The 16,382-nt window shown below is 40.2% G+C and overlaps 1 protein-coding gene across 1 annotated transcript in view; it reads left to right on the forward strand.

Moving 5' to 3' along the window:
• The window catches only part of dgkb (diacylglycerol kinase, beta), an 89,314-nt gene that overhangs the window by 8,987 nt on the left and 63,945 nt on the right, over positions 1 to 16,382 (forward strand). The window contains exons 3-9 of the mRNA XM_038710582.1: positions 636 to 712; positions 1,419 to 1,439; positions 2,540 to 2,687; positions 9,362 to 9,499; positions 13,690 to 13,739; positions 15,167 to 15,241; positions 16,063 to 16,182. Coding sequence (XP_038566510.1) covers positions 636 to 712; positions 1,419 to 1,439; positions 2,540 to 2,687; positions 9,362 to 9,499; positions 13,690 to 13,739; positions 15,167 to 15,241; positions 16,063 to 16,182 — 629 coding nt within the window. The remainder of the gene's footprint in view (positions 1 to 635; positions 713 to 1,418; positions 1,440 to 2,539; positions 2,688 to 9,361; positions 9,500 to 13,689; positions 13,740 to 15,166; positions 15,242 to 16,062; positions 16,183 to 16,382) is intronic.

The raw sequence follows: 16,382 nt of genomic DNA on the forward strand, positions 1-16,382 counted from the left end.
GATAGCTCAGTACTTATATTAACTTACAGCGTCTCCATTAGCGTGTGATGCACCGGACTGGAACAGCTGCCGCTGCGAGTGATGCAGACGGAGAGGACGTTCAAGTAACGTCAGTGTTAGGAAATGGTACGGTCCATTTTAGCAGTGTCAGAAATCGTATTTCTAGATTCTTGAATACAAGGCATGAGTATGGGAAATATTTTGTAATATTTATAATGACTGGTAAGAAAGACCCCCCGGAACTGTTGTTTTTGCCTCCCGATCCCCCCTCGTAATTCAAACCATGGAATTGTGTACTTTTTCAAAACTCTTACTCACCAATGGGGATGCAGCTACCTGCAGCCATGATTCTGCATCCACACCAAATAAATGATCCAATCAGGGTTGTCATCATTGTACTGAATGCTTCTGCAGCTCTTAAGGTGCTGACAAAATACAGATAATGTAGATCCATAAATAAGAATGTAGCTTGGGTGACCACTTACAGTAGTCCAGACTTGTTTCCCCTACATTGTGTAGCCATAAATCAAAGTTGTACTGTAAATTAATATTTAATATATACTCTCGACAGGCCATACTTTTAACACAATCAGATCGCAACAAAAATTCAACTTTTTCTCAATGTTTTTCCTCAGACTCAACCAAGAAGCTGAAGGATGTGCTGCAAGAGTTCCATGGAGATGGTGTGCTGGCTAAATACAATCCAGAGAATGTATGTACAATTTATGTTCCATTATATACTATATTATATATTAAAATGTATTCAAATCCAGCTTCACTATTAGCCCCATAAAGCCTATCTGCATAGTCACAAAAATGGAACCATTAATATTTCTTGTAAAGCATTGTAATCATTGTAACCCCTGCATTTGGTTGCTGTCTTTGCTGCTTAGCCTTTCTCTTTTCTTCTATATTTTGACAAATATAAATTGTGAGCTGCCATTTTTAGTGTGAAAAATAATTGAAAGAAGAAACAATTATTCAGTATTTTGACCACAAAACCGCATCTTAAAGTTGGAATCTTGTATTTATCTTGACAGTTGCGTGTTAGAGTTTATGGGATTTGGAGGGCTTTTTTGCTACATACAGTCTTCACTATACTGACTCACAGGTGCACATACTGTCGATACACAGCTACTACGTGTTTTTCAGGAATAGTACATTTTGGCAAGAATTTCCAATAAATACCAGAATTTCAATTCACAGTATTCAATACACTATTTTTGATCCACTTTGCATTAATTTATAACTGTTTGACATTTAGGATACAGTTTATGCAGTTAATCAAGAGAGCTAGAAACTATAAACCTGCATTCACATGTGTAATATGGACGTTTTTACGCACATTTTGTGTAATACTGCTCGATACAGCCATAAACATGTTGGATTTCTTTCTTTCTACAACGCTGCTGGTTTAGAAGCAGGAGATCCTCAGCCAGGTAACTGATATTTCTTTTCTCTAATTTTATTGTTGGTGTGTTTTGCTGAGTGCTCACACAGTTTCTTGATGAGTAACTGGACTCTCAAGCAGCAGTGAAGCAATAAAAAATTGTTTAGTGAGAACAAAATTAAAGGCATTTCTAGAGGACATGTAGCAATTTAGGGAGGGAAATCTTATTCAACTAAATGTCTTTTGAATTGGTAATAACTGTTCATAAGCAAAATGTCACTTCTGGTGCAAACAGGGTAACAGGATTACAGGGGTAGGACCCAAATGCAGACAACTAAGGCAGAGGTAGTGAAGTCCAGTGAATTTATTTACAAAAAACTTACAAAAGCTTACAGGATGGTGAGGTCAAATCCAGAGAGTAGTCCAATAAAAGCAAACAAATCCATTAAGGTGCAGGCAAGAATCCAAAGCCCAATAAACAGGCAAAACGTCAAAACACAGGGAGAAACAGGGAACCATGACGCACACAGCAACACAATCTGGCAAGGAGTGACTGGAAAAGGGCTGGTTAAGTATTGCAGGGCTGGTAAGAGAGAGGGGAAACAGGTGAGCATGGAAGGTCAGGTAACTGCAGGGCTGATAAGAGAAGTGGGACTGGTGTGCAAATGGGCAGGACAGTCAGGTGATACAGTCAGGTCAGGGAAACCGGAGAACCTAGGGAACCAAGAAAGTAACTGAAGAGGAGAGAACAAGGGACAGACTACGACACAAATGTAAGTCAAAATTAAAGTGTGTCAGTGTACACATGACAACTGAGTCAATAAATTAGCCAACCACACATTCAAAGGGATGGGTGAAGCTGTAGAAAAGACCACAGCACATTCACTAAATGCAAAGATAAAAGCTGCAACAGTGAAACCACTCTAAAATAGATCTTCACCGCCTACAGCCAAAACAGCACTTTAGGCATCTTCCTGAGTGCAGGAAAGATTTCTGCAACATTTTCAAGTGATCACAGATTCCACCTCCCCCCTAAAAGTGAACCATACTGTCTTCATATTGAAAACCATCTGTATTTCCAAAGCTTTAAGGCAGTGACTGCAGCTCACCATGAAAAACAACATGCTCTGTGTCTGTCGTGGTTTTTAGGAGATTGACTTTGAGGGCTTCAAGGTCTTTATGCAAACGTTCCTGGAGAGCGAACTCCCTGAAGAGTTCTGTCAACACCTCTTCATGTCGTTTAGCAACAAGGGACCAAAACCCAGTCCCTCATCTTCTGACAAACCCAGAGTCTCTGGTAAGTGTAGAAAGGAAATCTTTACCCTAACAAACCCTGAAGTTATAAACACAGCATGTTGGTGTTTTGTGGTTACTCATATGTATAACAAACAATTGCAGCTTTTGTCGCTGAAGTGCAGCCATTTTTTAATTCCTCAGAGCATTTCTGCAGTGACTAATACTAGTTGATTCTTAAAATGAGCTACTTTACTTTGCTATTTCTCTAGACTTCGATGCCGTGTACAAGCAGATATATTTCTGTTTCAGTTTGTGCCTTCAAATAATATCAGATTTTCTGCCAAGTTCAGCTCGATGGCACATAATGTAAATTGTTGTGTAGAGACTGCCAATTGTCTTGGCAATACTTTTGTTTGTTTATAGCATTCATACTGGTGTGGTAATGAGTCACTGATATTAAAATTACACACAACACATCAGACCCACTGTTAGTTCAACCAGCATTTCCCTGTAATGACACTTTGCTTCACACTTCCTTGGCTTCCTAATATCTCAGATGAATAATAAAGGCTGACGTCTACCTGATTTGATGTAGTTACCCAACCTTTAATGTAATTATTTTTAAATAATCAGCATCCACTTTGACACTTGTTTGTCTTTTAGGCTATAACAGAGGCTCACCAGCTTCTTACACTTTGTCCACTGTCAGCCTCTGATGAAACTACATACAAGTAATGCTCGTTTTACAAGTGTCTTGACATGAATTGCAGATGACATTGTAAATAGGAAACAAGCAAGGCCTGAAAACACAATTATTATATCTCACATCCACAGGAAAAAAATCTTGGAGATGAGGCATCCTCAAATACCTTCTAAAGGACTCACTGAAGAAAAATGTTTAGATTTAGTTGAATGGCAATGTGTGGTGCAAAACCAAATGCTTGTGTAGGTAAAATGTTTAGGACTAGGTTTTCTTGCCAACACAAGAATTGTGTTGTTTTTACTCGTTAGGCTAGTAACAGCTGGATGCTTAATGACCAACAGCTGAGCATGTACAAACTGAAGTTATGAACAAATGTTGATGTCCAAAAAAGGCACAATGTACAGTGTTTGGAAAATCAAATTACTTCTTAATGCCTTTTTCCTGCATCTACTCTGCATTACTACAGCAGAGATTGTTCTGTCATTGAACAACAGGATCAAACGATTTATTTCCCCAAAACATTTCCCATGGGGATTGAGCAGCAAGTGAGGTAGTAAGGGTACTAGTAAATCTGTAAATTCAGCCGGGGATTTCTATGCTGGCATAATTTAAACCTAAAAACAAGTTTTCAAGTTGTTAACCTTACCTAACTTAATCTTATACTTGTTCAGCAGTGTAGTATTGAATAAACTGTACTCTAGAATTAGTTTATCGTCACAAGGTAAGTAATCCATTTCTAAATGTATCAGTTGCATTTTAAGACAATTTAACTTACAAATTTATATATGTATGTGGAGACTGACAGTCATTGGAGGAACTTGCTGTGGTTAACCGAGACCGATGAGTTGATGTACGCCACAGCAACAGTGACCCTAGAGAGGCTTGGCAATAAGATGAATACCATAAGCCACAAAGAGCATTATCCCCCATGGAGGAGAAGGCTAGAGTCCAAGATCAAGGCAACACGGAGAGTAGTTAGTCAGCTCTCAGACTACAGAAAAGTGCATGGAAGGGGCAACCTAAGAAATACAACTGTACAAATACAACTGTACTCACAGTGGCAGGGTAATAACACAAGTTCAAATCCAACGAGGGCTGAGACTGTACAGTACTGGAAGAACATATGGGAGAAGGAGGCATCACACAACACCAATGCTCAGTAGCTAGTGGATCTAAGAACAGATCACGGCACTAGATCCAGTAACTGTTACAATGGCAGACATCCAAGAAAGAGTATCAGGTATGAAGAGCTGGACAGCACCAGGCCCTGACATGATCCACACCTACTGGCTGAAGAAACTAACTGCACTCCATGAACACCAGGCAGCACAAATAAACCAACTGCTGATGGATGGGACCCACCCAGAATGGTCAATGTCTCAAGGACAGACAGTCACGATCATGAAGGATCCCCAGAAGAGAACAATCCCGTCCAACTACCAGCCACTAACCTTCCTCTGCACAACATGGAAGCTCCTGTCAGGCATCATAGCGGCTAAGATGAGTAGGCACATGGCTCAATACATGGACAGGGCCCAGAAGGGAATGGGTAGTAATACCAGGGGAGCCAAGCACCAGCTACTGGCAGTCACTCGAGACTGCAAGACCAGGCAGACCAATCTGTGCTTGACTACAAGAAAGCCTATGACTCAATGCCACATAAATGGATACTGGAATGCTTGGAAATGTACAAGATCAACAGAACACTAATAGCCTTCATCAAGAACTCAATGGGGCTGTAGAAAACAAATCTGGACGCCAACTCAAAGCCAATTGCACAAGTCACCATTAAGTGCGGTACTTACCAAGGTGAGGCACTATCCCCCTGCTGTTCTGCATAGGCCTGAACCCCCTCACCCAGATCATCACAAAGACTGGCTACAGATACCGGTTCTGAAGTGAAACAACCATCAGTCACCTCCTCTACATGGATGACATCAAGCTGTTTGCCAAGAATGAGCGAGACATCAACTCACTGATCCACAATACCAGAATCTACAGCAACAGCATTAGAATGTCATTCGGACTGGACAAGTATGGTCGGATGGTATTAAGAAGAGGGAAACTGATCAGAACCAAGGGGGTTGAACTACCAGAAGGCCACATTGCAGATGTTCAGGACAGCTACAAATATCTCAGGATCCTGCAGGCTAACGGAAACCATGAGGAGGAAGAAAGGAAGTCCACTACAGCCAAATACTTACACAGAGTAAGGGAGGTCTGAAAAGTCAGCTGAATGAAAAGAACAAGATCTGAGTCTTCAACACATACGTCCTGCCAGTCATCCTCGCGATGCATGGAGGATTTCACCCCAAATCCAGCACCCTGAGACTGTACACTAAGCGGAGCGAGGGAGGCCAAGGACTAGTGAGTGTCAAAACTACTGTCCAGGATGAAACACAAAGATCCAGGAGTACATCAGGAAGATGACCCCCAAAGATGAAGGGCTAAGTGAATACCCCAGGCAGCGGAAGTCCAAGGATGATGACAAGAAGGAGGAAATAACTTCATGGAGAGACAAGCCACTGCACGGCATGTACCACCGACAGATAGAAGACGTGGCTGATATTAAGAAATCCTACCACTGAGAAAAGGACTAAAGGACAGCACAGAAGCACAAATCATAGCAGCACAAGAACAGATACTTAGTACAAGATCAGTAGAGGCTGGGGTCTACCACATCAGGCAGGACTCCAGGTGCAGACTGTGCAAGCATGCCCCTGAGACAGTAGAGCACACAACAGCAGGGTGTAAGATGCAGGCAGGAAGTGCGTACATGGAACACCATTACCAGATAGCTGGCATAGTGTACAGGAATATCTGCCAGGAGTATGGACTGGAAGTCCCAAGGTCAAAATGGAAGACACCTCCTAAGGTAGTTGAGAATGACCGAGCTAAGATCCTGTGGGACTTCAGATCCAGACAAACATCTGGTGATGGCTAACCAACCAGACATTGTGTTGATCGACAAACAGCAGAAGAAAGTAGTAGTGATAGATGTAGCAATCTCAAGCGACAGCAACATCAAGAAGAAGGAACATGAGTAGCTCAAAACGTAAATGTAAATGTAAAATATATAAAGGGCTGAAAGAGGAGCTAGAAAAGATGTGGGGAGTAAAAGCAACATTGATGCCAGTCGTAGTCAGAACACTGGGGGCTCCAGCAGATTCCAGGTACAACATCAGATGTCTGTTTCCAGAAGAGTGCAGCGTGAAGAGTGCGTTTGATATTACACTGATATTACACTGACATACACTATATCAAGGATGCCGTGATATTTGCTTTTTGTTTTGTTTTTTGCTAAATCTATATAAGCTAAAACTTTCTATTTTTTAAATCTTCCTCTTGGTGAAAAATTAAGAGTAAGTGACCCAAATATTTTTTTACATTCAATGTAAATTTCGTTTCATGTCATGTTAAAAGCTTTAAAGTTGAAAGAGTAAATAAAAATATTGGTAAACTAAGGACATCACCTTACATTATATGTCCTTTTGGTTGCAGTTTCAGTCATGTGCATTCAATATTTAATGCACATTTTTTGCCCCATTTACCTCATAGAGCACGTGAGGAACTGAATTAGTTTAGTCATTGATCCAGTTTTGTTAATTGTAATACCTCCCACCGCCCTAGATACTCATCTGAGTATAGATAGGGGAACTAACAAGTCCCATGTGTGCCCTCTGCACACAGGAGCCTTTATTTTCACATCATCATTAAAGGTTTACTTTTCCATACAATACAAACAGCATACTTAGTCATATGGTATCATATCAGTAATAACTGATCTTTTTGGTGTGGGTACTGTAGTGTAACTCTTTCAGTCATCACCCAAGGCTCATGACCATAAATGAGGACTGGAAAGTAGATCGACCAGTAAATCGACAGCTTCGCCTTCAGGCTCAGCTCCCTCTTCACCTCACAGTAACAGTCTGCAGTAATTTTGATCTGTACCTGCCTCTCCACCCACGCCCCCTTCTCTCCATCTCAGAGAGGGATGTCAACAGACTATTCAGAAGGCAGAAAAACCCTGCAAAGAAGTTGTTTCCCCATCCACCCTGAAGCACTGCTGATCAGCTGTCTCCGATGTTTACAAACATTTTCAACACCTCACTGGAGACATGCCATGTGCCAGCCTGCTTCAAAGCCTCCACCATCATCGATGTTCCCAAGAAACCAAGGTCCACAGGACTAAATGACTTCAGACCCGTCACCCTGACCTCTGTGGTAGTCTTTTGAGCGCTTTGTGTTGTCCCACCTTAAATCAATCACAGACCCACTCCTGGACCCCCTGCAGTTCACCTACAGAGCCAACAGGTCTGTAGATGATGCAGTAAACATGGCCCTTCACTACATCCCCCATCACCTGGACTCCCCAGAAACCTATGCCAGGATCCTGTTAGTGGATTTCAGCTCTGCTTTCAATACCATCACCCCGGCCCTGCTTCAGGACAAACTCTCTCAGATGAACGTGCCTGACTCCACCTGCAGGTGGATCACTGACTTCCTGACAGACAGGAAGCAGCACGTGAAGCTGGGAAAACAACGTCTCTGATTCCAGGACCATCAGCACCGGTTCCCCTCAAGGATGCATTCTTTCCCCTCTGCTCTTCTCCCTATGTACCAACAGCTGCACCTCTAGTCCACAGTCCGTCAAGCTTCTAAAGTTTGCAGATGACACCACCCTCATTGGGCTCATCTCTGGTGGGGATGAGTCTGCCTACAGGTGGGAGATCGACCATCTGGTGACCTGGTGCAGCCAGCACGGTCTGGAGCTCAGCGCTCTGACAGTGGAGATGGTCGTGGACTTCAGAAAGAGCCCAGCCCCACCCTCCCCCATCATCCCGTGACTCCTTCCGCTTCCTGGGCACCATCATCTCCCAGGACTTCAAGTGGCAGCTGAACATCACCTCCATCACCAAGAAGGCCCAACAGAGGATGTACTTCCTGCAGCAGCTGTAGAAGTTCAGCCTGCCAAAGACAATGATGGTGCACTTCTACACTGCCATCATCGAGTCCATCCCCAGATATCAAACATTATTGAAACTATGTTGAATCAGCATTCAGCTCTCAACGCTAACTTCATTGGATCAACATCAAACTCTGATGTTTCTGATCCTGTTAAATTCAACCCTTTCTACAATACCCAGTGTTTTCTGCACTTCACTGTGCGTCAAGGCTTGAACACAGAACTCAATGCCACATTCATGTCAGATGGGATGGATGGCAGAACATTCCGGTGGACAATTCAAGATGGTTGTGTAACTGCAAAGCTGATAAGATTACTGAATATTACTGATATGTGGCTCTACATCCATTGAAATGGGTTTAATTACCTTGAATTTACTTGTTGTTATGAACTTTGACTGATACATGGCATGCATGTTTGTTGGTTTTTAGGCACATCCTTTTAATTAAGTGCCAAATCAGATACATAGGAGCTTTCAGAAATATCTCAGTTTTCTAATTGTTAAAAGTAGCGCTTTTAATTGAGCGCTATTTACAACGTTGCTCTTGTCAGTGTACATACAACATCCCTGATTACATTGGTATGGGAATGTGCAATCGTAATGCCACAAACACTGTTTGTCTTACAAAACCAGTACTACATATAGAAAAAAACATCTGAGCTAGAAACGTGATTTGACTACTAATAACTAGCTGGTACATCTGCTAGAGATGGAGTGAGGAATTGAGAGAGGGAGAGTTAATGACTTTATGTCATGTATTGATCTTTACTGTGCTGTACCATTAAACACAATGAAATAAGGTTGAAACATTGCAGTACAGTATAGACGTTTAATCCATTGAAATCACTTGCAAGAATACAGCCCTGCTTTATAAACAAAGCAGGCCTTTGACAAGGCTAAAACTGGACTATTTGTTTGTTCGGCTTTTGCTGAACTGGACACCACCCACCATTGATCAATACGACTGTATGACTAATGTCAGGCATCCTAACCCAGCAGGTTGTTTGGCCAACATTAGAGGCGTTGTGGAGGATGTTTTGACCTTTCATCTGCGTCACCCTACAGGGCTGAAGCTGATCAAAAGCAACTCGACCCCTCTGAAGATGCCTGCACTGCCCCAGCCTCTGGATACGGTGCAGCTGAAGGACATTGTGTGTTACCTCTCATTGCTGGAGGGCGGGCGTCCTGAGGACAAGCTTGAGTGTGAGTGTCAACCCCATATCACATGATTTTTGGTTCAACTGTTGATATACAACAAGCATCTGATGGCTCAGTAATGCATAGAAAAGTTTATGAATTGCAGTGATACAAGAAACACATTTGGAACCTTGAATACTCAAAGTGAGCCAAACAGAGGAAGTAATGTTCAGGTCAGACCGAAGCCGAAGTCAAGCTGATCTTTCAAGTTTTAAATCACAGTAGCCTTTAGATGTTTAGGTAATCTAATCAAATCTAAAAGCTGCCTTTTGCCCTCTTCCTGATTCAAGAAAAAGCCACATTTATTTCTCTGGGGGAGGTGGGATGATTTTAGCATTACCTGTGCTGGTTAGAGATCTTAATCCTGTCTGCCGTGCCAATGTGGGTAATTTTCACCCCACCCAGTAATAATTCCAGCTGGCATTACCTACTGTTTTTCTGTAAACTCGCTGGTCCTCCTTGTATTTCAAAGTGGACCTTCTACTTTTTATCAGCTCAGTGTGATGTTTGACATGTACGATGCTGAAAATGTTTTTGCTAATCTGATTAACATGCTCACACCAACATACAGGATTATTAAGGAAAGATAAAAGCCATCAGGAGAGCAAGTGCTTGGGTAGTTGAAATGAAAGTCACAGGTGGGTACTGGTATTGTCTTTTGGCTATGTCCTGCATAATGTTCATATCTGTTATAGACCACTTCCTGTTAATATCACAATGGTTAAAATGCTCTCCATAATGACGAGTTAAATTATCAGTATTTTATTCCCCACCTCCCCCTGTAATGTTAATCCCATCTGAGTGTGGCTTTAGACAGCTGAGGTTTTTACTGGGGGAGACAATGTGACGAAGTAAGAATCAGACTAATATCTTTATAACCACAGGCGACCTTCTGCAACAAATACATAATGAAGAGTACTAATTACAGCTGAAATGATTAGTTGATTTGTTGAAAATTTATCAGCAACTGCATTGATGATCGATTCATTCTGAGAACTACTGAACATTTGCTTGTTCCAGCTTCTCAAATGTAAAGATTTGAGGCTTTTGTATATGATAGCAAACAGAATAATTTTTGAAATAAGCAATTTGAAGATGCCACCAGGGGCTGTGGGAAATTGTGATGGGCAATTATCAGTATTTTACCACATTTTATTGACAAAATTATAATCAATGAATCGAGGGAAAAAATCAGCACATAAATCAAAAGTTGCAGTCATAGTCCTGACATACGAAAATAATAGATGAGGCGGAGGCTGTTATATTGGAAAACCTCCAGTGTATTATTATGGTTACTGTATGTCATGGTCGTGTATCAGAAGGTAAGCGAGTTAGGCTTTGTCCTTTTTCAGTGTTTGCTTGTGGTCAGTTTAACTGGTCACATCAGTATGATAATGCAGCATCAAGGAGAACTATTGTTGCTGTGGTTATCTGCAGTGTACTATAGCTTTCACATTCACTGTTGACTGGATCTTTCTTTGACAATTTAGAAGAGACACTTGCCAGCCAATCACAAACAAGTACTTTCCATGGCCATGACATAGCATGCAGCAGCTGCTGTTTTTTTTAAGTCCATGCATGTTGTGGTGATATACTCTATGATCTGACTGAATATTCCAAAATATCACATCATGTTTTTGCCTGCATTAGTTTTAACTAGTTTTTTGCCAAAGCCTTTTAATCTTTGGTCATGGTCACAATTGAATGAAACTACCAGGTTTCTCAGCACCGAAAGAAGAAGAAATGTTTAAAAGCCCAAATTGGTTGTAGTTCTACATTAGGTACAAATGAATGAAAGGACACAAATGAAAGAAAAACATCAGTCATTCCTGTTTATTAATGTTACTGTCTATGTTGAACTATGACTGCTCTCTGAACAATTGTGCTCCTCCCACTGAGGTTTATCTCCACCAATGGCATTATGACTGTCTCCATGTCTCCAGGCTCTGAGAATCCTATCTGCGAGGTTACATGACAGTAGGACATCAACCTGAATAGAACCATAATACAGAGTATTTATAATTGGCTTTTTAAAAACTGATACCAGACAGATATTGGGTTTTCTACAAGCAATAAAATGCTAAACATGGTGTCTTCTATAAATCCTCTGCATTGATATGAGCTGTGGTATAAATACTTATTTGCTATCCAAATATTTGCCGGGCTTATGTGTCTTGTGCTCTGTCTTTTTGTATCTGTCTGTCTCCTTGTGTTTTTTTTTACAGAATTTAATTGAAGTGAGTCAGAGTTATCTCTGGTGTATTTGGTGGTTAGCAAGCATATTCAAACTGGGTCCTCCTCAGTGTTTTATTCTTTCACCCTTGTGAAAAATAATATCTGGAATAAGCGCTTTCATCTTACAACCTAAGTAATTATCTGTCATGTTTTCAGGTTTTTCTGAAGGAGGAGCTATTAAAAACTATTAAACTACAACGTTTCTTCTTTATCTCACTTATTTGGAAATTATGTTTGCAGCTCCAATAAAGCTTCTCCAAAGGGATGTTTGATGCCTCATGTTCACAGGTTATTGACACGTCTTTCCACATCTCTTAATTGCATTTATCACATAATTTATTCACAAGGTTACATCGCTTAATTGGACATCAGATTTTTTTTTGTGGTGCTGTAATTCTCATCCATCTGCTGAATTATTGAGTAGAGCAGCACTCATTAAGCGCGGGGATGACTGAATAATTCAACTACAACTGCCTGCGTGTGAGCGCATCATGGATCTAACTATGGATAATGTCTTACTGAGCACTCTCTCTTCCTGCATCCCCGTTGTTATTTCTCAGGTGCATGGGTCCCTCTGCTGGTTTGTTTGGAACTGCTCTGATTTAATTGCGGCTTGTTTGAGAAGTTTCTGTGTTGGTATTTCTCTTTCATCAGGATCATCTGAAACGGTTCTGGCAATTATTCAAACATAGTGTTTTTTAATGTTTTTACTTGTACTCAACAACATATATGTTTTTTTTAAAAATCATTTTAATATGCTATTAAAATTATGTTAAAATGTTATTTTTATTTTTTATACACAATGCAAGGTGTCACGAAAAAATAAGTCTCTAGACAATTGCTTTGACACATTTAGGAGCATGACATGTCAGTGCTAAGCAGCCATAGTCTTATGTCTTGGCAAGCTCATAATCACGTACTGATAAAGATTTCCAAAAGACCTTGAAAAATTTTAAGAAATTTTAAAGCTGTGAAATTATGGAGAACATAAGATGCATTTAATATTAAGGTAAATATGACATACAGTAAAGAAATAAGAAACTAATGAGCACAAAAACACATAAAATTCAAGTGGTGACAGCTAAACTAGTATAAACCTATAACATATAGAAAGACTTTATTTATATTGATTATATTTTAAATTTATATTGAGACCAATTCAAAATCAGTAGGTCACATTATCAAAATACATTTAATAATCTTGAGCTGATAGATAACTATCAAGTGAGTAAATATAGATGTTTGTTTGTGAAATGTTTCCTGAGAGCAGTCACAGAGACTCTCTGTCCACTATGTTCTGTAGACAGAACAAATACATCATCGTTTGCACTTTATTACCTTTTTTGGGCCTCTTTGGGTCACCACAATCACTTCCTCATAACACCATCAGCCTCCACCCAACACCAAACACTATACGCCAGCATCACTTCCCCCCAAAAGGTCACACCCGCCCAGGAAACTTGCAATTAGCTCCTCATTAGTGGCCTCACAAACCGCCGTCTGACGTCAACTCAGGATGATGTCAGCACCCACCCTCTGCAGCACCTCAACTGCGCTCATGTGGAGGTGACATGGGCCAGAGCATCTCTAAGTATAGCTACTTTGGAAATCATCTGCAGCCAGGTCATGTTGCTGTTAATGTTGATTCTGTTACGTTCAGACTCTGGGGTTTTTACTCATCACCATGATGTAAAAGGAAGGGCCAATCACATCTGTGATGTGGGAGCTGTCTGTTTCCATGGTAACACTTTTGTGTGGTAATTGGGGGACACTGCAGCATTCAGATGTTTACAACTGCTAAGATTCTGGTTTTGCTTTGTGTTTGTATGCAGTGAAGTACACAGTGACATTAGCACGGCAAACAGTGAGTGCTGTGGCTCCTCCTGCCAATAACCGCTTTTAAGGGCGGAGAGTGCTGTATGTTAATACTATAACTTGACATTTTGTTTTTGTCTCCACAGTTATGTTTCGCCTCTATGACACAGATGGAAACGGATCTTTGGACAGCTCGGTAAATAATTCTCCTCTTTAAGAATAACTTTCACCTTAGATTTATTGTTCCAAAGTGCAAAATTGAAACTCATAGCAACCCCAAATATGTTAGCGTTATACTGTTTGTGTTAAACTCAGAAGCATCATCAGCACCAAGACAGAGACACAATGTACAGTATGAGAGGAGGCATTATCATGTCGAAAAACACTTATTAATTTAACACTTATTCTCATTATCAATGAATCTGCTGATTATAGTCTTAGTTAATAAATTGTTTGATTTTTAAGAAAAAACAGTGAAACATACCTTGTTTTGTCTGAGCAACGCTCCAAACCCCAAAGCTTTTTAATTTATTATCACATAATTGGAACTGAAACCAGCTCATACTTTTGCTTTAAAAATTATTTAAACAAACCAAAGTTGCAGATAATTTTTCTGTTGATCGACTAATTGATTTATTGACTACTCGTTTCAGCTCTATATGTTTGCATTAAGATCAATACAGTTGATGTTGGTAATATGATAGTGAGAAAAAAATAAAAATAAACAAATCTATTCGATAATAAGACAGTTTGAAGTACTTTGTATGAGTGTTTACACTTTATACTTCTGCTCAGCTACAAATCAGAGGAAAATATTGTACTTTTTACTTCACTACATTTATTTCACATCTATAGTTACTTGACTACTAGTTACTTCATACTTCTAGATTTTCTATCTATCTATCTATCTGCACTTTAGGGGTAAAAAATCTGTTTGCTCCCATTCTCCCCATGAATGGGTGGATGACAGAGGGTATTTATGAATGGAAGACCACCGGAGTGTACAGTATGTGTATATGTATAGAAAGTGCGTAGGAGGGAGTTGGAGGTGGAATTAGAGGGTGAGGAGTGAGAGGACAAGGGCGGGGTGGGTGGAGGGGATATTATCCGACTATTAGTACCTCATTTTTGGCTGGGAGTGGGAGATAGTGAAAGACAGACAGGAACAGTAATAGAAAGAGGGCAGAGAGCACACCAAAATGGTGAGATGTTAATATGTTGTCCCAAACTGTTCTCCTGATTTTAGAGAAAATTAAACAATGGCTTGTAATTTTATAAAAATGTGTGAACTCTTGATTTGCACTCATACACTCTTACTGATACTCAACATATTAAAGACGTCCAAAGTGCATCGTAGTCATTCAGTATCCCACCAGATAATAATGTCACCCCCCTTCCCCATAAAGCAACCACTGTAATTAAACCATCAGCCTTGGAGCTCTTCCCACGCTGCCTTTGTTTCTTTCTGTGAAACAATGACATTCCCAACCTGCTATTACACACTGTTTATCAGTCTATTCACGCCAAAGACATTTGGTGACATCAACTTGTAAGGCTGCAATATACAGAAAGGTAAATACAGTATTTCTGTGCCCGTAATGACTGTCTGTGGTCTCGCCACAGGAGCTGGAGCACATTATCTCCCAGATGATGCATGTAGCAGAGTACCTGGAATGGGACGTGACTGAACTGAAACCAGTAAGAAAGACATTTCACCCACTTAACAGAAGTAGTAGTAATAATGTGAATTTAATTCAATATACTGTGAAGCAAACCTCTTGGCATGTTGCCAGATACTTCTTCAGTATTAAAAAATGTTCTTCTCATAACAACATTTCTGCAACTGGTTAAAAGCAGGTTGAACTTTAACACTAAATGATGAACCAGATTCTTACAGCTCTTATCAATCTCTTTGGTCCATTTCTCGAATCATCCTTAACATTTGCAAAACAGTAAGTGCATTTCTCAAAACAGTTAGTACAAACAGCACAACACAACACAGTTGTTTACCTGCAAAAGTCCTTAATGTGTTCAAAATCCTTAGTGTCTCAAAAGTAAATATTTATGTCAGTAAACATGTTATAGCCATCAGAATGACAAGTCATTATTTACAAACAAGATAGTCAAAATGTTTGGCCATGTTGTCAATATAATTAATAATTAATACACTTTACTCTGGAAGTATTTTCTGATGTACACTTTGGCTAACGTTTTGATGACAATGATTGAAAATGCGCAAGGCTGCACATTTTCTGTATGGCATATATGCCTATCACTTTCACCAGTATAAAGTTATACATTGCCGGAGACAGGACAGGAATCATAGTTGTGCTTTTACTGTATATATATAGATATTATACAGAAAAGAATAAGACGAGACTGTTTACAGCACTGCCTAGCACAACAGTAACAATTACAAAATTAGAAATGTACGCGTGGATACACCACTTAGTGTAGATGTGACAAATTCAACTTCATCTTCTGTTCTCTTTTGACTTCTGTTTTTATTTACTCTGTAGATCCTGCAGGAAATGATGCGGGAGATTGACTATGATCACGATGGCACAGTGTCACTGGAGGAGTGGATCCAGGGAGGCATGACCACCATCCCACTGCTGGTCCTACTGGGCCTGGAGACGGTGAGTCCACAGGGAGGCCACCTACATTTGCTAGTGACATTGGCTGCTTGCTAATGCTTTGACAACGAAAGCGTTTCAGAATGAACATTTCTGAGAGAAAAAACTGAAAAGGAACCCATTGATTGTTTTGCTTCCAATTTTGACACTACTGTGTCTTTACTAGCAATTTCACATATAGTGGTCACTACAGTGGACTGCTA

The sequence above is a fragment of the Micropterus salmoides genome, unplaced genomic scaffold (assembly GCF_014851395.1).
Source record: "Micropterus salmoides isolate LMB-PRFRI ecotype aquatic unplaced genomic scaffold, ASM1485139v1 Ms_hic_scaffold_11, whole genome shotgun sequence".
In the NCBI taxonomy this organism is placed as follows: domain Eukaryota; kingdom Metazoa; phylum Chordata; class Actinopteri; order Centrarchiformes; family Centrarchidae; genus Micropterus; species Micropterus salmoides.